General features: G+C 50.8%; 10 protein-coding genes across 10 annotated transcripts; 8 read left to right on the top strand and 2 right to left on the bottom strand.

The window, feature by feature from the left end:
• Positions 1 to 1,834: 1,834 nt before the first annotated feature.
• BJX68DRAFT_224800 (putative C2H2 zinc finger domain protein) lies at positions 1,835 to 4,863 on the top strand. Its single transcript, XM_071038299.1, has 3 exons — positions 1,835 to 2,431; positions 2,484 to 4,292; positions 4,343 to 4,863. The coding sequence occupies exons 1-2, from the start codon at positions 2,198 to 2,200 to the stop codon at positions 4,251 to 4,253; spliced, it is 2,004 nt and encodes a 667-aa protein (XP_070904968.1). The 5' UTR covers positions 1,835 to 2,197; the 3' UTR covers positions 4,254 to 4,292; positions 4,343 to 4,863.
• Positions 4,864 to 4,974: 111 nt separating this feature from the next.
• BJX68DRAFT_224793 (WD40 repeat domain-containing protein) lies at positions 4,975 to 7,573 on the top strand (the record flags this gene model as incomplete). Its single annotated transcript, XM_071038298.1, has 6 exons — positions 4,975 to 5,308; positions 5,378 to 5,473; positions 5,531 to 5,895; positions 5,954 to 6,322; positions 6,377 to 7,124; positions 7,173 to 7,573. 6 exons carry the CDS (start codon positions 4,978 to 4,980, stop codon positions 7,382 to 7,384), a joined length of 2,121 nt encoding a protein of 706 aa, XP_070904967.1. The 3' UTR covers positions 7,385 to 7,573.
• An 802-nt stretch (positions 7,574 to 8,375) lies between these two features.
• BJX68DRAFT_81893 (uncharacterized protein) lies at positions 8,376 to 9,949 on the top strand. The gene is made up of 2 exons (XM_071049809.1): positions 8,376 to 8,946; positions 9,013 to 9,949. The coding sequence occupies exons 1-2, from the start codon at positions 8,480 to 8,482 to the stop codon at positions 9,791 to 9,793; spliced, it is 1,248 nt and encodes a 415-aa protein (XP_070904966.1). The 5' UTR covers positions 8,376 to 8,479; the 3' UTR covers positions 9,794 to 9,949.
• Positions 9,950 to 10,377: 428 nt separating this feature from the next.
• BJX68DRAFT_261234 (uncharacterized protein) lies at positions 10,378 to 10,881 on the top strand (the record flags this gene model as incomplete). The annotated part of the gene is made up of 1 exon (XM_071044114.1): positions 10,378 to 10,881. The coding sequence occupies one exon, from the start codon at positions 10,378 to 10,380 to the stop codon at positions 10,879 to 10,881; it is 504 nt and encodes a 167-aa protein (XP_070904965.1).
• BJX68DRAFT_224783 (uncharacterized protein) lies at positions 10,808 to 11,567 on the top strand. The gene is made up of 2 exons (XM_071038297.1): positions 10,808 to 10,984; positions 11,036 to 11,567. The coding sequence occupies exons 1-2, from the start codon at positions 10,895 to 10,897 to the stop codon at positions 11,393 to 11,395; spliced, it is 450 nt and encodes a 149-aa protein (XP_070904964.1). The 5' UTR covers positions 10,808 to 10,894; the 3' UTR covers positions 11,396 to 11,567.
• Positions 11,568 to 11,572: 5 nt separating this feature from the next.
• On the top strand, positions 11,573 to 12,755 carry BJX68DRAFT_224779 (sorting nexin-3). The gene is made up of 3 exons (XM_071038296.1): positions 11,573 to 11,883; positions 12,024 to 12,345; positions 12,433 to 12,755. Exons 1-3 carry the CDS (start codon positions 11,806 to 11,808, stop codon positions 12,459 to 12,461), a joined length of 429 nt encoding a protein of 142 aa, XP_070904963.1. The 5' UTR covers positions 11,573 to 11,805; the 3' UTR covers positions 12,462 to 12,755.
• Positions 12,756 to 14,130: 1,375 nt separating this feature from the next.
• BJX68DRAFT_261232 (uncharacterized protein) lies at positions 14,131 to 15,630 on the top strand (the record flags this gene model as incomplete). Its single annotated transcript, XM_071044113.1, has 3 exons — positions 14,131 to 14,500; positions 14,565 to 14,689; positions 14,749 to 15,630. The coding sequence occupies 3 exons, from the start codon at positions 14,131 to 14,133 to the stop codon at positions 15,628 to 15,630; spliced, it is 1,377 nt and encodes a 458-aa protein (XP_070904962.1).
• A 40-nt stretch (positions 15,631 to 15,670) lies between these two features.
• BJX68DRAFT_81826 (telomere repeat binding factor family protein) lies at positions 15,671 to 17,744 on the bottom strand. Its single transcript, XM_071049808.1, has 3 exons — positions 16,644 to 17,744; positions 16,564 to 16,593; positions 15,671 to 16,509 (listed from the first exon to the last, which is right to left on the bottom strand). The coding sequence occupies exons 1-3, from the start codon at positions 17,606 to 17,608 to the stop codon at positions 15,711 to 15,713; spliced, it is 1,794 nt and encodes a 597-aa protein (XP_070904961.1). The 5' UTR covers positions 17,609 to 17,744; the 3' UTR covers positions 15,671 to 15,710.
• A 94-nt stretch (positions 17,745 to 17,838) lies between these two features.
• On the top strand, positions 17,839 to 18,917 carry BJX68DRAFT_81499 (uncharacterized protein). The gene is made up of 3 exons (XM_071049805.1): positions 17,839 to 18,056; positions 18,147 to 18,616; positions 18,697 to 18,917. The coding sequence occupies exons 1-2, from the start codon at positions 17,992 to 17,994 to the stop codon at positions 18,577 to 18,579; spliced, it is 498 nt and encodes a 165-aa protein (XP_070904960.1). The 5' UTR covers positions 17,839 to 17,991; the 3' UTR covers positions 18,580 to 18,616; positions 18,697 to 18,917.
• BJX68DRAFT_81702 (uncharacterized protein) lies at positions 18,766 to 20,781 on the bottom strand. Its single transcript, XM_071049806.1, has 4 exons — positions 20,577 to 20,781; positions 19,784 to 20,446; positions 19,259 to 19,735; positions 18,766 to 19,206 (listed from the first exon to the last, which is right to left on the bottom strand). The coding sequence occupies exons 2-4, from the start codon at positions 20,420 to 20,422 to the stop codon at positions 18,889 to 18,891; spliced, it is 1,434 nt and encodes a 477-aa protein (XP_070904959.1). The 5' UTR covers positions 20,423 to 20,446; positions 20,577 to 20,781; the 3' UTR covers positions 18,766 to 18,888.
• Between the last annotated feature and the right edge of the window lie 582 nt (positions 20,782 to 21,363).

Raw genomic sequence — 21,363 nt, 5'->3', positions numbered from 1 at the left:
GGTATCTCTTACCTCTGGCCGACATTGGGCAGGAATGATGAAAGAAAGAGAAATAGTTCAGAGATTCGGAGGTATCTATCAGTTTTTTTACTTCTTCATTGCGCACAAAGTTTGGTAGTCCGATCTGCGACCCTTCTCCACCCCTGACGGAGATAGCACACGAACAACAGTTCAATTCGTGGGGGTACATGGGCCGTTCACCCAACGTCAGGGCAACTGGCGCAACTCAGCTTCCTATACATTGCTGTTCCTTGCGTTCCGGATATTTCCGGGAATTGGTCTGCGAGTGTCTCTGAGACTGTCTTTGCTCGTGGCGGTGCAGTTCTCCGAATCAACAAACCACAAGTGTGACATCACTAGCCAAGCATGAAGAGCCTCAAATCTCCCTCGCAAACACGACCAACACCTACATGTTTTTCATCGACATAATGCCAACTCACAAACTCAACCCGTTACATTGTCCCCAGCCTTGTTTCCTTCAAAGTTGCCCGAGGCAGATTCCTTCGAGGTTAGTGCGACGCCCTGTGGTAGATAATGGGGCAAGGAGCCTCGTCCAAATTGAACAAACGGCGCGGAATGCAGTTCCTCGACTCGAGCAGCGGTGAACAGTTCATAACGAGATGACTCGCGGAGAACGCCGACTAGTATGGGAAGGAAGAGATTGAGGAAGAGAAAGTCTCGGCCCTTGTAGAGTTGAGGATCTTCATTGCTTCAATTGTTTCCCAACCCATTTGAAAACTCAAGACTTGATACCTATCAAAACTGAGGTGAGGCTGGCATGAAAGGTGAGTTCTGGACTCCCTCCTGCGAGGTCAATCACACTCACTGCGCCATGCTTAGCTCGATCTGCCTTTCCTTCTTCCTACACTGGATCTCATTGGCTTGACTCGAAGTTGGTCGGGAATGCATCTTATATGGTACCACAACCAATTTAGTGGCGTCGCCTCGTCGTGGTACCTTGAGCAGTTTCCACTTTCTTCCTGGTACTTTGATTATGTCGCGTTTCTTTTCCGATTGAAGCGGGGGAAGCGGATTCCCCGCGCTCGAATGACGTACGGTAGGGGGTTATCGCTCCAACGCTTGCCAACGAACATTCAGCGGGGCCCGAGAAGGGTCGACAGCAAGTAAAGCTTCAAGGGCCACCAAGTGATTATTGCTAAGTAAATACCTGTATTAAACTTCAGGATTGAGGTCAGTCTGTATCTCGGCAGTCATCACTGCTGATCGTGACTTGTTCCTTTCGTTTACCGAGGGACAAATTGGGCTTATTAGGGTCGGTATCGAAAGATAGATATTATCAGGTACCTTCGCGAACAACTCCCATTCTCAAGTCGTTGATGGCGATGCCTAACGACCGAGGTCAGAAAAGATTTGTCACCGCACCGGGCAAGAGCCTCGCGTTAGGCTCCACAAACCACGGCCAGTAAACACAAGTTGGAGGATGATGATGAGAGGAAAGTAACTGGGAGGGAATATGCACATTCGGATAGGAGAGGTGGCCAGCCGGCGGAACTATGGAATAATACCCTACTCGCCTCACTGAATGTTCCTAGCTCTTGACTAAACTAGCTGGATGTATATTTCTCCTGCTGCGCTTTCAAATTGCTCATTATTCCAGGGGCTCTGCTCTAGTGGTTGGGTGAGGGCAAAAAAGGCTGTGAGCTCTTCACCCTCATGTATCATCAGTGGATGGCCTCCAGACGTATTTTGCACTGCCACCAGACTGCAGTCGTTGGTTTGTTTTACTAGGTACTTTAGGAATAAGGTCTCAATAAATCACCATCCCATCTCCCCCCTCGCCTTTGCCCTCTCCCTTTCCCTCGTGTCCCCTTTGCCCTTGTCCATTACTTGTTTTAATTTGCTTGGTGCATCATACATACACTTGGTTCCTTCACTTCACGCCTGCAAAGGGCTGATAGAATTCGCGTGTAAATATACTTCAATATATATAGAGGCTCACCGCGAGGCCGCCTCTCAGCCGGATTTTCTCATTCTAATCACCACTTCTCCGGCGATTCTGCTCAACAACGCAACCCTTATTCAGCACAGCCTCGCGCGATAGGCAGACTTTTCTATTTTATCCAAAGCCTCCAACGCCTGGCCCCTCCCTCGACTGTCAACCACTGTCTTCATCACTTACCGTCTAGTGAGGCCTTGAATAGGGTAGCCAGCTCTACCCTCTCGCCGACTCGCCATCATGGATTTCCCCTTTCCCCCGGGGTCAGCTCAAAGGAATGCCAATGACGAAAATTTTCCTTTGGCTTCGGAGATCGATGACGGCGCTGGGATATGGAGCCCATGGCCATATCTCAACGGCGACCCTCAGCAACAGCAGCGACCTCTGCCATACCAACACCCAGGGCAGTTTCCGCAGCCCCAACACTTCTCCGAATTTCTCTCGGTAGGCCCGGGGATGAGCAGCTTGCGTGTCGTAAGTTCTCATTGACATGCACCGTGATTTTATAAACTGACGCTCATCCAAGCCTTCGGCAATGACCCGAGAGAACTCCCATATGTCGACAATGAGTGCCGTCAGTGGACTAGCGTCTCTTGACAGTCAGAGTCCATACCACCAGCCCGAGATCCTGGGGCAAGCCCGATCGGATATTCCACACAACTCGTTTCCTTTCAATACCAGTTTTGGTGCCAGTATCCCGTCCCAGGATCTGCGGGCTCGACTGAATAAAATCCTCGAGGATACCTCCCCTTTCCATGATACCATCCTGGTTTCTAGCGGGTTAGATCAGCAGCTGCTTCGACTGTTCGATGAAGGGGCGTCCATACTTCGGAAACTGACCCAACCTGATGTGGGACAGGAGTCAGCTCTGAAAAGACAAGACTCCCAGACAAAGAAGCACCGATGTATTGTTTGTGGTTCCACGCAGACGTACAAAAGCAGGGGCACGGTTAAAAGGCACCTCCTGGTGCACTTTCCTGAAATCGAATTCCACTGTGGATTTTGCCCTAAACCAGCCGCACCGGAGGCATGGCAGTATAGGAGGGACAAGTTCTATGGCCATATGGCGAATAAACACGGGAAGCGAATCTCTAACGCCGACGCTTATATCCAGACACAGCGGGTGCCAAGCGAATGCCCCTTGTCAACATGTAGGGCGGCCATAGCTTCATGGGAAGAGTTCTGGAAGCACTTTTGTCAGCATTGTGAGATACCCGAAGAGGAGGAGGATCAAGCCCAAGGCCGCGGTGGTGGAGGGCACGGCAACGGAGACCGAAACAACGGACGCGGTGGTCACCAGTTCCAACCGTCGCCGAATAACGGTGACTTTGGGAGTTCATTCGGCAACATCCAGCCTGATTATCATGGCGGCAACGGTGGTAGTGGAAACGGAGGTATGGGCTGTGGAGACGGTTCTCACTGGGGATATGCCTGCAATACCGCTGACAGCTCGAGTACACCCGCCGACCTCCTGAACTCCCCCCAATCTCCCGAACCCGAGGGCTCCTCTGTACCAGCTTTGACCTTTCGTCCCAGACCTCTGAGCATTCGAAAAGGGCAGGAGAGACGTCATATGAGCACTGATACTGCTCCTGAAACTGCACGACCGACAGAAGCTTCCAAAAAGCTCGGGAACATATCGCCTAGAGCTGAGCTGGACCAAGATCGTGACGACTCGCCAGTAAAAGAAACCGACGATGGAGAAAGTGTCTGCGGATCTTGCAAGCATACCATTTCTGGGTGTTCCAGATGTGCTCAGTTCGTTGCGGCTCCGATCAAATGTCATCAGTGCGCAGACAGAAGTTGCGAAAAAGCACACACTGGCAGTAATGCCGCTGGTATTCGTCTGTCAGGTATGCCTGGCTGCAGCTTTCCTTGGGGCATCACTCGGCAGGACGGGGGCAAGAACCCCATTACGTTCAGCAATGCGGAGTTCACGAAAGCTCGCAAAGTGGTATCCAAATGCTCAGCCTCTTTGACTGACGACATCGAGTTCACCGAGATTAGTGAAATGGTGTTTTCTCTCCAGATCCACGACTCGAACATCAAACGAGGTACCGGAACTAGCGAGGAGGATCCGGCTTCCCTTCAGGAAGTAGAGTCACCAACCGATACAGACTTCCCACCTGGACTCTATTTCGAGAGATATCTATACACCACACAATCCCAAGGGTCCTTTCTCCAATATGTCCACGAGACTCTGATTTTCCCAGAGCCTCACAGGTTCATTGTTTCCTCGTTTCAAGGTGTGTACAGTTTCAATACTCTTTGCCTGGTCATCCTATTTGGAACATAGGCTGACCTGCAGTCACAGAAATAGTGTATCAGGAAGCCTCTATGGGATCGGGTAAGCAGCTGGAGATCCCAGGGGAGCAGCTATTTTACCTTGCTCGCGAGAAAGACCATGAATCTTCAGAGGCAAACCTCCAGATGGCCCGTCAGTCTTCGCCGAAGCGACGAGCGCATTTGAGGGTGCGCGTTCGGGTGATTGCAGGTGTACTCGCCCTTCGCGCCGCGGTCTCAAAATCACCTCCTGTGGCTGGCAATATTGAGGCGGGGGACGGATGGGAGCTTGGGATTCCCCTGCGGGCTTTACTCCCAACTCGCGATAAGATGATGATGGGAGTGACTTATGTGGTGTATTTCCTGTCATTCTGCCTAGGACTCACTGATCCACACATCTACCTGAGTACTTGGGCAGACAGCGACTGGGATGGATTGATGTTGACCTGAAGGGCGTTATACGGATACCTGTGCATTGGAAGTGTTCCTGGATGGCGTTTGTGTCTTTTGTTTTTTGTTGCGTTCTGATGACATGTGATGAAATAGTTTCGGATACCCTATGTATTGATAGAAGAATGATGCCAGCGGCGATACGAGTTTGCGAAGAAATGTCAACATTGGATCCCCAGACTTGAAGGCCCAAGCGGAGATAGGAGTTAAGACAACAAAGCCGAGGCGAAATGGATGACATAAGGCGCAACGATAACTATCGATAAGCGTCTCGCATCCAGTGAGGGATGCGGGCCAATCGAGGCAGACCGCGCTCTCTTCACATATGTTGGTTTCTGCCGTCCTATAATCCTCCGATCCATCGTTTGTACCCCTCACACGTTCGGCTGACCATGAGTTCCCCCCCGTCCGCTCCTTCTGGCGGTGACCGACGGAACGATTCGCACCAACAAGGCTCGGGGAGTACATGGCACCCGGCAAGAGCATGGCTTGAGGAAGAAGAGGAGCAGGACGATGATGATGACATGGACTTTGAACCTGAATCCGAAGTCTCCGAAGATAGATTTGAGGAGGAAGAATATCCTGACCCCGGAGACGAGGAACCCGGCGGTCCTTTTGGTATGAACAACCGCATTTTCTCGAAGTCTACTATCTTAGTTCCTTTGTATTGACTTTTTGTGCCCTGAGACTCTGAATTACATCTAGGCAACATACATATTGAATTCTCGATGGACGAAAACGACCCGAACGGTGGAGACAACACAGGGGGTAGGCCTACTCGAAGTAAACGGCGCATTCCCCGAGGATCCCCTTGTGACCTGTATTGCTGACATCGAGCAGTTTCTACAGCACAGCTATTGAATATACTCGCTTCCGGTGGCTTGCGGCAAATATTCAGTTATAATGGATTCACTCCGGGTGCACCCGGTGCTCGATTTCTCGACGACGACGATTATGACGAAGACGAACCGGTATATGGATATCTTGGAAGCGGGCGAGTTCCAAGACGACGGTCCGGTCCTCCTCAATACCCAAAGGTGCCGAGCGATGAGGGTATGAAGTTGATGAGGTCTGGGATATTTGGCTCGGATCCCAGCTACAACGATGAACGGATGAAACGCAAGAAATCGCTTGCAGAAAAGATAATGTGGCGAGAGTTAGGCCTCGATGGCCTGCGCAGCAATAAAACTCGGTCGATAGCACAGGTGAGTGCTGGTCAACAGTTCTCAAGGGTACTCCCATCCTCAACTGCTGTATGTATAGGACCTCATTCCCGGTACAACCGCCGATAAAATTATACACTACGACGCAAAATGTTACTCTGGACAATTCTCCGATGATGGCAACTTCTTCTTCTCGTGCGCTCAAGACTTCAAAGTGCGAATGTACGACACTTCAAACCCGTTTGAGTGGAAATACTACAAGACGGTTGACTACCCTTTCGGCTCGTGGACAATTACCGACGCAACTCTGAGTCCAGATAATAAGTTTCTGGCATATAGCTCGCTTCGCAATCTTGTGTGTCTAGCATCGACAGACCCAGCGGATTCGTCGGATCCAACTGTGCTGGACCTAGCTTCTACGCCTGAAGGTAGAGTAGGGCGTGATTTTTTCGGACGATCAGGGTTCCCAGTAAGCTTGAACTATGCCCGCTTTTTGAGTGTCTTCTGAGCTTTTGAATTGCAGGTTTGGTCTGTCCGATTCTCAGGGGATGGGCGTGAGATTGTTGCCGGTACTGGAGACCACTCCGTGATTGTGTACGATCTCGAAACGAGGCAGTCCGTCCTTCGAATACGGAACCACGAAGATGACGTGAATGCAGTCTGCTTTGGCGACAAATCTTCACCTCACATTCTCTACTCTGGATCCGATGACAGCACTGTTCGCGTTTGGGACAGGAGATCAATGGCCGACAGGCGGGAAGCTGGTGTATTTGTGGGCCACACCGAAGGGCTAACATATGTCGACAGCAAGGGTGATGGTCGATATGTCCTGTCCAACAGCAAGGACCAGACCATGAAGCTGTGGGATTTGCGGAAAATGATGTCCACTGCCAAGTTTGACACGCTCGATGCGACCAGCTATGGCACCGGTTTCGATTATAGGTTTGACCCATTCCCAGGAGAGTACTACTATCCGCATCCACACGACTGTTCCGTCGTCACGTTCCGAGGCCACAGGGTTCTCAGGACCTTGATTAGATGCCACTTTTCTCCGCCCGGCAGCACAGACTCTCGATATGTTTACAGTGGCAGTGAGGACGGAAAAATATATGTGTATAATATTGATGCGACTTTGGCGGGAACGATCGATGTTCAGAAAGCGACGAATCACTCACGGCCCCATAAACGTCACGGCGCCAGACTTGGTGACAACCAGTGGAAGACTTGTGTACGTGATGCGAGCTGGCATCCCAATGCCCCGGTCCTGGCTGGTAAGTTGTGCCTGGTCTATTCTGTGAGAAGCTGTCTGACTTTCCAAGCCACATCATGGAATGGTTGGGGCTATTCAACAGGCACATGCACGTTGCATGCTTGGAACAACAACTCCTCGCGCGATGAAGGCGATAACCCGTACATAGGAGATAGCTTTGACCCGCAGCTGAAACCGGTTCCGGAGCTGATGAGGCAAGCTGAACGCGAACAGAATTGGGAGAACGAGATGGCCTGGGATGAATGGGAGGCAGGTCTTTGAGAATTGAGATCCAATCATGATTCAATCATGCATATATAGACGCGTACATACGGGGAGTCAATAAAACCAAGCAGATAGACTCGACCCAAATTTGTGATTGCTCGATATCAATAGCAGTAGACAATAAATATGGGCCTTGGAGCTGGGAACTAAGGTAGTATATCCCAAACAGGAATGAGCGGCGTGGGAGGGCTCGGAATGTTGTTCTGCCGATCCGGGGGTTTCAGGTGCTTGACTGAAGGCTTGAAGCTGCCTCTGATCGGAGCTCATCGTCCCTTCTCGCGCCGCGCTCCACCCGATAGTCTACTCAAGGACACGACTTGCAAGAGTTATTCATTCTCAAAATCTCGCTCTCGAATTCTTCTCACTCACTTCTCAGACGCTTTCCCCAACCCGAGCACAGGTGGTTATCGATCAGGGGATACCATCTGCGTGGAATTACACCAGCGCTGAGGTGTTTTAGTAACTCACCCGTCAGGCGGCCTAGTTTCCTGTTTCTGTCTTTTCATTTCATCGCATGTGCTCTCACTGAAGAGCTTTCGTCAGGCCTGTTCCTGGGCTCTCCGTGGTACCCGACGAGCTGGTCATTCGCTCGGTGGACTTACCCTGCTCATCTTCCATATTGATCGCATTGCTCATCCCATTCTACCTGTATCTGGACTCCGCAAACAAAGGAGAGAAGATCCGGCACTCTGTCTCTCAGGTCTATCCCATATTCGGACTACTGGTTCAGTCTTTGTTCTCTGTTGAAGCTGTGTAGGCTTCGGATTGTACGTATTTTCGTGTCAGTTCTTTGTCTTCGCCGTCTGATGTTATTCCCCCCCTTGCACTTGCACACTCCGAAAGTCCCTGGTGTTACTACTTTATACCCACGCTTAGCCACCATTTCTATGCCCTTTGTGTTCGTCTAATGGATGTCATACGCCTTGCTAATTGATGGCCTACACTTGCAGACATGTACTTGCATTGATTCCCGAAACTGAAGCTACAGAGAAGAGAAGAAGAAGAAGAAAAAAAAAAACAAGAACTGTATATTGATCACAAAAATCAAGCAATCATTTCTTGTCTTGAGACCTCGAACTTTACATAAACAGGATGGCTACTGAGGATGATAACTTCGATATTGACATCTACGGGGATGGTAGTGGCTATAACGCCAATGATCAAGGGGACTACAAACAGGATGATGACATGAAGCAGGAAGACACAGACCTCATCCTAGACGCTCCGGATAACACTCAAAACAACGGAAGCACCTCCACGCATAGCGACACAATCAAAGAGCAAACCCCAACCGCGACGAATGGTGACAGTGCAATTCACACAGATACATCGAACCAGCATCAAATGCAAAAGGACACCCCTCCTCAGCAGGGAGTTAAACGAAAGGAATTCGACGAGCGTCCGGTCGATCCCGACGCCTCCCCCGCCCTGCTCGTCTCGGAGCTGCACTGGTGGACCACCGATGATGACATTCGAGGCTGGGTTCGCGATGCTGGCTGTGAGGACGAGTTGAAGGACGTAACATTTAGCGAACACAAGGTGAACGGAAAGAGCAAAGGGTAAGTCAGAAAACCGTCTTTTGTACAATCAACACTGTACTAACACTACTTTGCTACGACCAACAGGCAAGCATTCCTAGAGTTTACCTCGCTCCCCGCCGCGTCGGCGACTAAACACCAAATCGATTCATTGTCCACTACTGGGCAAAGCGGACGGAAATACACGGCCGTCTACGCAAATCCTCAGCCGAACCCGTTCCGTACTCTGCCAAAAGATAACCCTATGCGAAAGGATAACAACCGCTCCATGACCGGAGGCTACAACTCGCCAGCCCCAAACACAAACTTTGGCATGAACAACATGGGCGGCGGAGGCTTTCGTGGAGGCAGAGGAGGATACAACAACCGTGGTGGTATGCAAAACATGCCCGGCTTCAACCGCAACTTCCAGAACCCCATGGGCGGATTTCAGAACCCCATGGTCGGTGGCGGATTTCAGGGGAACCAAATGGGAATGCAGAATTATGGGTTCGGCGGTCGGGGAGGCATGATGGGCGGCAACATGCGAGGTGGCCCGGGTGGAATGCGTGGTCGCGGAGGCGGCATGGGCAACGCACCTAATATGATGGGAATGCCTAACATGGGTCCTATGGGCGGCATGGGAATGAATCCAATGTCTGGAGGCATGAATCCGATGATGGGTGGAATGGGAGGTAATATGGGTATGCAAGGTAAGTGTTCCATCTCAACTTCCTACTTGACCTTATATATCATAGGATCTGACACTGGACTAGGTGGCTTCCAAGGACCTAACCAAGGCTTCAACACAGGCTTCTTCCCTCAGAACCAAGGCGTCGGCGACGGATCATGGAATCCCCATGGCACCAAACGCAGCCGACAGGAGTAAACAAAGCATTCTTTCAATCCTCTGTCAGCTTTTTTGATTTCCAAATCATTTTCACTCTGTACCTTTTCTTGTTGCTTACATTTACAGGTGTGTTTGGGCGGCATCGAGACATTTCCATACTGGTTTCTCTTGTATCACGTTTTTACTTCTTGTCCTCCGGCCTACTGAACCTTTTCTCTTCATCTTCTCATAACTAGTTTGGGTCTGTCTCATTGTATCATTTGTCACTGTCAAGGATTTATTCGGGGAATTCGGCATCTCTTTCTGCATGGGTTGTTTTTTCTCTTCGGGCTTTGCTCCAGGTGTATTAAATGAATCAAAACATTTTCTTGTCTGCTTTCACATGCTGTTCTATGTTTTTCATCTTTGATCTTCTTTCGCGAAGACCCTGGTTGAGCTTGCCCCCAGCAGACTACATGTCTACTAGGAATAGAGTTGGTCAAGTTAAACTAAACTTCCAGCGCCGGGCATCGAGCAGGGATCAGTACCCGACCTTCGCCATGACCTCAAATTCCTTCTCTCAGACACGTACGCCAGTTCTAGGTCCATCTTACATATACCTTTCGACAGCAATCGCGACAAAAATGGAGCCAGTACCGCCTTATAATCGTCACCGCCGGTGCACAGTTCCCGAGCTCCACGACCCTTTCAGCTCCCCCGGATCTGCCTCTGCCAAGGACAAGCCTGCGCACTGGTATAGGGCACAGCTTATCCACTACGGCGTGCACCCAACGGACAACAAGGGGACAGCTATGATGAGGTTGCTGGATGCGGTTCGTCTGGGTGAGCTCGAGGTCCCTGACCACCTGGTAAAGCTTGAGGAGAATTTGAAGAGAAAGTGGCAGAAGAATTTTCGAACGATGCAGAAATCTCCAGAGAAAGGGTCTACGACGAAGACTACCACGAGGAATATTGACCGGAAGAGAACAACAATTGATCAAATAGCTCCGGAACAAAAGGCGGAACAGAGCCAGGATCTCAAGGCTATGACGATTGGCTCTGATTTTGTTGTTCCAGCGTTGTCGTTCTCCGATAATAAGGGCTATTACACGGGGACAAAACGCGAACCCCCGGTCAGAGCCATATGAGACGAAGGAAGGGATGGAAGGAGGTACCAAGCCCACCAATGCGAGCAGCACGGGTCCAAGCAAGAAGCAAGAGCATTTGCGAGCCGGCTATGAAGAAATGCGAGTAAGTCAAAAACGAAGCAAAACAGCACGTTATTTGCTGACAACTCGGTAGCAAACATGTCGAAGACCGGCAGTGTCACTGGGCCTGCTGAACGGGAGATATAAGATCAATGCCCCTGGCCTGAATTGCGATTCTAGGATGAGCCTTTGCTTGGATGGTACCAGCATTTGGGGCGAGTTCCAACTCGGTGACATGGAAGGAGTCTTCTTTATGCCTGAGCGGCCCTGGAATATCACACGCACTAGCAATGGCAGATGCCCTTTCGAACGGCGTGGTGTTGAGCGAAAAGTTGACCGCGGGTATTATGCACCCAAGTGTACGGGCGAGATGATTTCTAGTAGACGGCAATGTCGACGGCACATTCTACTGGGTTATCACCGACGACGATTGCGGGGACGGCGAGCTCTTTGACTGCGGCTTTTCGGGCCATCGCACTTGAGGAAAGAATGAAACACGGCCTCATCGTAGTGCGTGTAGTTTGAGGGAGGAATTTATGCAGCTTGGAGGACATTACAGTTGAGAAATACTATCGATGGCTTTTTATAGCAGCTGTCACGTGCCGCCTACCCGGTACTCCAACGGCGTCATTTTTCCCTTTTGATTCCAATAGTAGTTGATTTACCAACTTTCCCAACGATAGGCTGTTCGAGCTTCTCTTGCTCTCCAAGACACTCTGTTCACTGCGTGGAGCTGCTTTGACTACTCCGCAGCCGCCCGTCTCTGCGCTACTCACTCAACGCCTGTAGCAGGCCAAAGCGACTTCCCCGCGATATCCCCCACCTCCCGAGCTCCGTACCTGTTCGACGCCAACGTCGCTCAAGATGCAGGCCGTACCCGAGTCACGACAGCAAACCTTCGAGGAGATCTACGGGCCTCCGGAGAACTTTCTCGAAATTGAAGTAAGAACCATTCTCCTACAGCTCCGCTACCCCACGTGGGCATGTGGCCCCCCGGCTGCCACCGTTTCCCCTTGCATCCTCTCTCTAGAAATCCAGACCAAGAGCGCAGTAATGATGTTTAAATGTGATATTGTCTACAGGTTCGAAACCCCCAAACCCACGGCACATCACGGAACATGTATACGTCCTACGAGATCGTCTGCCGCACAAACATCCCCGCATTCAAGCTGAAGCACTCCGTGGTGCGCCGCCGTTACTCCGACTTTGAGTATTTCCGCGATATCCTCGAGCGCGAGAGCACAAGGGTCACAATCCCTCCGCTTCCCGGGAAGGTCTTTACAAACCGATTCAGCGACGATGTGATTGAGCACCGTCGCGAGGGGCTGCAGCGGTTCCTGCAGATTGTTGCGGGCCATCCGCTTTTGCAGACGGGGAGCAAGGTGCTTGCTAGCTTTATACAAGGTACGGGCTGACATCACTGAGCGTGTTTCTTGGTTTTTTCTCCCTGAGATTTGGGATGAGTAGGAGAGGCTGACAAACGTGGCGTAGATCCTAACTGGGATCGCAATGCTTGGTAGTTTTGTGAGTTACCAGACTCATGTTATATTTCTCATCATGGCTTTCTTATCAGTTGTTACAACAGCGTTGTCTTTGTTTAATTTCATACCATTGAGGTGGTCACGGCGGTATCTGATCCTATCTACGCGATCATCAAGTTATCTTGCTTTCTGCCATTGGCGTATTTCAGCTACCTCGCGTTTCTTTAGCTAATTTCCCACACTGCCAATTGCTGTGTTGGCTCAGCCAAATTTCAGACAAGTTATCTGGATACCCAGTACTCCGTACTGTTCGCACCCCCACAAATGACAACATCGGAGAAATCGTCGAGTCTCAACTCCAATCATAGGCAAAACTCCCATTAAAAGTGATCAACGAATGCAACATGCAACAGCAACCAAAGAAGATGGCCCTGCGCCGTCATGAATGTTTACCCTTTGCGCCCCGTGGATGGCCCGCAAGAGCGTAGGGCAACCAACCAATACAGTATACATCACATCGTCAGATTCGTCACAGGTCTCAGGTCTTCGTAACCCGTGTCTCAGACTGAAAATTGTGATTAGGATCCGAGAATGTTGGTGACAGATGTGCGGACCATTCGACGGTCGAGTCAAGCTGTTCCGCGTGCGGTTGCCGCCGGGCCCCAGGATTGTTTACCCAAAAGGGAAAGGAGCCACGAAAAAGGGACTCGACGCAGTAAAGGCTAATTCCTAGCTTGGCCACAACCCAAATCCATCTGTGCAAAGACTTGTGCGCATTGTTGGGAAATCGGGGAGGATAAGAGAGGGCAGTGTTGACTCTGGGGTCTGGATTATCTGCACGACGAGCTCCATTCCCGATTCAGAACCCAACTCATCGATCATCAGAGGGAAACGGTCCCCAAACTGCAGAGTCTTGGCTTCATCTGAGATCTTAGGGACTGGCTCGCATTGCCAAGACCGCTACCAGAGTCAGGCGTCCTGGATACAAAAGAGCAGAGGGTCTGCCTGGGTGACGAAGGGGTCGGATTCCCTTGAGAAATTCATCAGTTTAGGCCGGCTGTGCTATCGTTGGAACTTATCATTTGTAAGCTTTAGGCAAGATTGTTGACGTCTCTTGACGCAAACAAGGTGCTGATCAACGGGTGGGTTGCCTGTTAAGCGCTCCGGGGTCGAGGGCTATATTTGTTCTGGCGGTTTTCTGCTGGGGGTACTATATGAGACCAGCGAGACAAAAGAAGGTAACGAGTGCAGCAAGCCACAGGAGGACCTGCAGCCCGGCTATTTATTCTCAATTCCCACACGATCAAACTCGACCCTTACGAATCTTTTATCAGTCAAGGTTTCCAATATTCCGAGTTGACTGCCAGGAGCTTGCCAGCACTCTCCGAAAAATGGTATATCCAGGCGGCCCGAGCAGGGGCTGCTATACATGTCGTGCTCGCAAAGTCAAGGTCCGCCATCACATCTACTTTCAATCTGTAGCTACCGTTGACCAAGCTCCTTTTGTCAGTGTGATGAAACGAAGCCCGTCTGCAAGCGATGCATCAAGGGCAACCGGACATGCGGTGGATATCGTGTCCTCGAACCCAGCACAACAGCCAACAAGCGTTCATCAGAATCCCCAAAAAGGGCAGCACGTCCTTCGATGCATGAGAAGCAGAAGGATCTCGTAACAAGAAGGCTAGCGAGTTTTTCAGAGTCCCCCACCATGATATTGAACCAGAGCCAGTGCCAGAACCAGAACGATGCCGAGGCTAGCTTGTATGCCGCCTTTTACTCGCAGATTATTCGCCTTCCACAGGTACAGAGCTTGCATGGCGGTTTCTTAACGACCGTGCCAACAATTCTTGCCGGGTTGAAGCAGCCGTGCATGTCACCGCTTCCACCAGCAGTCACGGCGCTGTTGTTGACGTTTGTCTCGGAGAAAAGAGACGCCAGAGGCCGATGCGCTGCAACAGAAGCCATGGGTTGCTATGGCAGAGCGCTCCAGCTGACCCGGCAGCTGGTGGAAGAGCGAGATGCAGAGAGAGCGACTGAAGTCATCATGACCATCTTTGTTCTCGGACTGTACGAGGTTGGTTCGTCTGCCCTCGATCTCGGAGCCAAAATCGTTTTTTTGGATGCAGGACTTTACATGTGAAGACCATACCAAGTTTACATCAAATTTTCATCTTGACGGCGCAATGGCTTTTGTTAGGACACAGCATTGCAAGAACTTTGTCGATGGGACAAGTAGGAAGATATACAGCGCGCTTGTGGCCAGAACTGTACGTCTGTGTAAACGCGCCAAACAAACAAGGGGAGTAACTGACCTAATTCACAAAAGCTCTTCACCTGCTTTGACGATATGAAAGGCAATAATACGCCGTTCATCTTGACGATAAACGAACTCCATGCACTCCGCGCCGCCCTGTCAGAGGAGAATGACGCCGATATTCTGATCCTCTACACCTGCACACTTCTCATTATCCATCTACAGCTCGGCCAAATCGAGAATGAGGCATGGTCGCCCTTTTCCTACGATGAAATAGTTGCTGCCACCGCGGCAAAAGCCAACGCAATCCTCCAAAGCATAGCATCCATCGAGCATCAAATATCGGAATGGCCCAACCTCCTCCCTCCAGAAGGGAAATACTTTACCATCCAGCTTCCGCTGGAAGATACCGTTGACGGCTTGAGCACAGACGCGCATATCTATCCAACATTCTCTGCGGCGAATGATTGGTCGCGATACCGCACGCTTCGGATCCTGATTCATAGTCTGCGCCTCCGTGCATTCCGACTGCTGGCTAATTCACTTTACACTTATGATCATGCAGAGTGTGGGTATCGAGCCGTGCAACTGGCAAGCCTGGCTAGTGATATGACCACCGCACATGGCGAAATCCGGACGCTCACATATGATATTTGCGCATCAATGTCGTACCATATCGGATATAGAACTAGAGCTGGGGCGGAGCAGTGTTATCCGAGTGAGGCATTTCCCAATGATAAGTATGCGCGCCTCATGTCAGCGTGTCAGGTTGCGTGGCCGCTGTACGTTTCGGGAATTGTGGAGGGAGTTGATGTTGCGCAGAGGCTCTGGGTTTCGCGGCAACTGGACCTTATCAATAGCGAAATGGGAATCGGAAAGGCCGCGGTCCTGGCAGAGTTGGTCAGGAGAGCTGCTGCTTTTGAAGTTCAGGATACGACGTGTAGTCTTATCTAATACCATTAATTCACAATATAGACAGATTTTACTGACTTGGCCATGGAATATAGCCTTTCAGCTTGCGAGTCGCAGCATGGTCAGGGAATGTCATCCCAGATCAGCGGCGGGAGGTCTACATTGACAGGGATTGTAGAGTTGTCATCCAGAGGAAGAGAGAAGCCGGCCGATGGGACATATGCCGAGCTCTCTCGGGTAGCTAGGGGGAATACTAGCGATGGCATAGCCGCATCCAATGTCCCCAGCCCATTCGGTCCATTGGGCTTGCCGAGATTTCTAGTCCGTTTATTTTCTGAAAGACGCTGTTCGCCCGAGGGCGAACCATTCTTTCCATCCTTTATGGGATAATCTTTAGCCATCTGGGCTAGAAGTGTTCCACCGCTAACAGAGCCTCCATCGCGATATGCATGAGGAAACTTGGTCCTGAACCGATCTCGCAGATCGGTCGCCCGTCGATGGCCGAGGTTCAACCGTTTGTCTTGCTGAATAAGGGTCCACTGGAACCCATGAACGGCATACCCTTTGAGTAATGCTTCATCCTCAGCCGCCGTGAAAGGGCGCCGGACACGGCGCCTACATTTCACAGGCTGTTCGGGTATTCCTGACGTGGATTCTGATGGATTGAAAAGTGTTGGTGTACAATTTTCGGGCAGATTATGCTCTCCGCTGCTTCGGCTGGTCTCGATCGAAGAGAAACTGGACATAGACCCACTTGGCGTAAGATCTGGAGTTCCCGTCAGTAGTAGCGGGGCTCCAGAGTCGGCGGAATGTTGTTGGGACTTGGAAAAAAGCTTCCCGGATGCGTCGCTCTCGGCTTTGGAGATTGCTTTGGCGAGAGCATCGCGCAGGTGCGATAGAGCTTCCTCGGGATCCGACGCCCTTGTAAAGGTTAGAAACAACAAATCACCTACAAGATGGACAGCGCTGGCTTACCTATACGCCCATGGACAGCAGACGCGAAACCTGTCTCAGTCAGTACTAAGTCTATAGTTGGTCAAGACGATATACCGTACCTGTCTTTCAAATTTGACGCACTGCGCTTGTTGAAATTCAACTCTGGCTGCGCCAGTATTTCTTTCCAATTCCCAATACCACACTTTACCACGCCCCTGAGCAAAGATATAGTCTCTTCATCGGTCCACTTCCGAAGATTCTTTCGTGAGCGACCTCTCGTCTTTGGCGAGATTGGCTCATGAGCTCCCTCTGACTCCTTTTCAAGAGTTCCAGAGTCGAATGCAGACTCGGCCTTTTCGTTGGCGGTGTCGAGGCTAAAATTGGGCTTCTCAGCGATGGGAGAGTCCAGAATATCTGCGATTCTTCCTTCCACTCTTTCCACTGATTGAGTATCCGGAACAGAACCAGCAGCTAGAGGCGCTGGTTCAACAACAGTACTATCGCGAGACGGCTTCGTTAAAAGTTGCGTAATCGATCCAGGTTCAATAGGCGGAAGCAAAGCAGCGTTAGGCGGAGGTTCATTCAACCCATTAAGGATAGCAAACGGTCCGAAAGGTGGAGGACGTTGTTCCTTTTGAGCTTGTGGGAATGGTAGTTGCAAATGCTCTCCAAACGTATCCGACTGTATATCAACCCGCCGCCGTTTCCGAGAATGAACGCCGTCGTCGTCAAATGAGGAATAGGGGAACCGCTCAAGGGCACGCAGGTTGACAAAAGCCGGCAATATAGGTCGTGGGGGGGGAGGTTCCGAAAGCGAATCAGAGAAATAGTCGTTCTTCTTCAGTCGAGAGGCGTTGTGGCCTTCCAAGACTGGACCACTGGGTTCATGATTGCGGGGAGGAGGGACTCCCGCTTTCGGCAGGGCATTTGACTCCCGAGACCCACTGGCGTTCGGTTCGAGGGTTGACGGGGTCCTGAGGCTGCGGGAGGGTACCGGCTCACGGAGAGGAGCGATACGGAGGTGAGGGAGCTCCCGAATCAGAGATTCATCAAAACTCCGGGCATAGATGCCTTTGGGATCCATGGCCTGAGATCACACCATCAGAGCACGGAGGAAGCACGGATCATGACAAACAGCTGGCACTGTAAGGAGTCTGTGAGACAACAAGCCCAGTCATATTGCATAGATTATCTGGTTTCTTGCTCAAGTCTTCCTTGACTCGAGCGAGAATAGAGAGGAGGAACGTCTGAAGGAACATAACTTGAGAGAAAGCTGCTCACGTGAGCGGCCGCTGAATCAGCATGTATAAAAGTGCACAATTTATCCATAATATTTCTACATCTATTTTAAACAACAGCCATATACTCATAAAGAGGATCTGACGAGCTCAGGGGTAAGAGACGGAAATTTTGCTGTCAGATAATAATAGCAATTTCACCCAACCTCCTCGTTAGACAGCCACAATAATGCCTACCACAATCTTCCCAACCTGGCCACACATCCTCTTCGCCGTCATCGAACCTCTCACTTTGTACGTACCCAGCGGCGGCCAGCCCAACCCCTCTCTATCCAGCATCTATCAGGCAACAGCAGTGCTTCTGATTAACTAACAGCACATTAGGATCGGCGGCTGGCTTTGCCCAGTTCTGGACCTCCAAAGGTTCATCACCGATCAAATTCCAACGGCATCCACATCCACCAAAGCGGAGGATGTGCACATCCACCCAACTTCCTTCGCTCTAGCCTATCAACTGGCGAACCTGTACGGCCTCCTAGCTATTCTCGGCACTGGGGTGATGCACGCCACGTCCGAGCCCAAGGTGTTGCTCAATTACCTGATCGCCCTGGCTGTCGCTGATGTAGGCCATATATATGTCACCTACCTGGCCATCGGGTGGGACGTGTTTTTCGATGTCAAAGGCTGGAATATCCTTACCTGGGGAAACATTGGTGTTACCGGGTTTTTGTTTGTCAATCGCTTGTTGTACTTCGCTGGTGCCTTTGGCTATGCGCAAAGTGGTGCTGACGAGGAGGAGAGCAAGAAGAGGGTTTGAGGGCACTAATTGTTCTTCGTGAGCGCCTGGTATACAGGTAAGTGAGAGGCATCCTATATCCAAAATTCTAGCGCATCTAAGTGTACATACTGTTGACATGAAGTTTCCGAAGTTTAGGAAAACGTTCCCCGTTTTTAAAAGAGAGATATGCCCAAAAAGATTCCCACGCCCTCACCCAGGCAGGATCACCCACGCCCGTTTATATATGAGCCAGAAAATTACCACGTTGTGCACAGCCGCCTGACTCGTATCCGTTTCGCATTCTCATAATACCTCGTTGCCAGTGTACGCCCCCTCGTCGTGTCCCTGCTAGACGCGCTGAGGCAAAACGGCTTTCAGTTGCTGGAACAGTATCTGAAGTACTACCGCATCGCCGCTTTTTCGGTACTCGCTCAGATGGGGGATTAGAAAAGGAATTCCAGGGACCGAGTTGAATTGCTGGCGGTATGCGGCATAGTTCTGGGCGGGGTCAATGAGGTACTGAAATTCGGGATCAAACACTGGGTTCGTAGCCAAGGTAGTGGTTCCGTTGTCTGTGCGCACGATTGCTGACTCCGAGATGCTGTATCTGTGTAGCCCGCTCAGAATGGCTGTCAACGAGTGATAATTTCGAAGAGCCAAAAGGGACTGCGACCGTTAGCCCTCTCAAAGCTTGATATGTTGGGACATGTACACCGACCTGAAGACTCTCTTGAATGTATTCTATCATCTTTGGAAGCGCCTTACAGCACTCCCAAACCTCAATGCTCAACTTCTCCCAACGCATGGACAATCGATGAGCCAGATCTTCATCAAACGACCCCTGATCAATCAGCCCAGCAAACTCTCGTTCGTCGGTAGTAGTCAAGGTGCGGGCAAAATCCGAGGGCGAAGTCGAGTTTAGGATGTCTTCAAGGAAGAAAAAGACAATACTAAAAGGTTGAGACCATTTCATCTCTCTGGAGTGCAAATACGTCCGCTCGAACCTGATTCCAAGTACACAAAGCACCCTTAGAATCGAGGTCAGATCTTGCGGGAGATCTCTGAAGAGGCGCTGGATCGGGGCCGCAATGAAGCCAAAGCCCGGTGTTGTATTGCCTATATCAACTTGAATTCCTGCACCCTGTAGCGCGTACGCCACGGCTCGGTGAGCAAAAGGGCTTTTACTCCGTAGGTGCTGCATTTGGTGAGCAAAGGTCAACCGTTACTATCGGAGTATGCTTACCTCTTCAACCTCCAAGTACTTCATACGTTCTTCAGGGAACGCGTTGAAATGATCCAACAAATGGGCATAGAAGACCGTGTGCTGTTGCAGAAACCATTCTACACGCAAGGCAGGATACCCCAGAGCATACCGCACCAGCTCTTCGAACGAAATCCGAGCAAATTGAAGATGACTTTCGGTGTCGATAGCATTTGCAAGAGCTAAAGAATCTAGGTTGCTGTCGTTCCTAGCTGGAAGCCAGCTCCACGCGATCAAAGGAGAAGTGACGGCTTTACATCGATAGAGAATCTCCTCCACTTTCTGCACGTGTGGTAGGGGGACGAGGTGAGGCCCTTCCTGGGGCAGGGCGAGTGAAAGAAGAAATTTTTCGACTGTGGCTTCGCTCCGGCTTTGAAGGGCCATGCGTGGAAGCTGCTCGTCGGGGAAAAGCGCATAGCGGATGACTTTCCTGATCTCTTCAATGTCGAAACCCCAGAGCATTGGGGGAGCTTCATCTTCCCACCATCGATACTGGACGTTGAACTGGGGCCGCTCATCACTCGATCGAAACGGGGACGTATAGCTAGGCTGGCCGAAATAGTACAGTGTGGTACCGGCTGAGCCCCCGGCAAGAAGATGGGACGAGAACTGGGCCATCATAGCCGGAAAATGCGTAATGACTTCCTACTCCAGTTGCAGTCGTATAATCTCAGCACTCCATCAGAGATGATATCATGATGGTGAAAAGGAAACGAAGCACAATAATAGAAAAAAGAGAAATGGAAAGCCACCAGGTTAGAAGAGACGCCAATACCTTTGTTTTCGACTTTCGTGCCCGTTTCTGTACGACCGAAGGGCTGCTATCAAGTTCGAGAATCCCGGAACCATGCGCCTAGTAGAGCCGGAGCATTGCTCGACCGCCGGATGCGTGCCAGAGACACAAGGATGTCGAGGAAGGCCGCTTGGGCAGAAGGCGAGATATCTACTCTCCCGCGCTTGGCAGCGATGGAACAAAAGAAAGCAACTTGGAGGGCCAATAAGATACAGAGAAATGAGCCACCGAAGTTAGGTGGAAGGAGAAATTGAGGCCTCTCTGATATCTGAGACCGAGAGGGGCTTTGAAAGCAGAAACCATGGAGGAGTAGGAGTGCAGGATGAAATTGGAGACCGAGGCAGGTTTCTATACTCGGCGGAGTCAAGAAAGAAAGGGGAACGACAGCCTACAGAAGACCAGTTCGAAAGCTCTCCATGGTTATTCGTCAATCTGCTCTTTCGAGTGACTCGCTTTCCCAATTTCTATCTAATTTTGCCAATCATGGATCCTTACACCTCACGTCTTCGCCACGCTCGAACATGGATCCCAGCTGGTCAACGAGTCAACGACCCGTGACAAGTCTGACGACCATCATTCCCGGTTCCATCCTGGGCACTGACCGGCGCTGAGCGCCGAAGGAGAATATTGTGGCCAGTGGCGCTTGTCTTCGCTAGATGATCTGGCCCAAGCTGCTGGGTCCTGGCTCCGAGAGCCAGGTAGCCCAAGCCAGATACCAAGTTAGCGGACGGAGATTACCTTCGAGGCGGAAACTGAAATGAAAAAAAAC

The sequence above is a fragment of the Aspergillus pseudodeflectus genome (assembly GCF_044049435.1).
Source record: "Aspergillus pseudodeflectus strain CBS 756.74 chromosome Unknown BJX68scaffold_2, whole genome shotgun sequence".
In the NCBI taxonomy this organism is placed as follows: Eukaryota; Fungi; Ascomycota; class Eurotiomycetes; order Eurotiales; family Aspergillaceae; genus Aspergillus; species Aspergillus pseudodeflectus.
The sequence above is the reverse complement of the archived record's forward strand: the minus strand, read 5'-3'. Positions and strand labels throughout refer to the sequence as shown.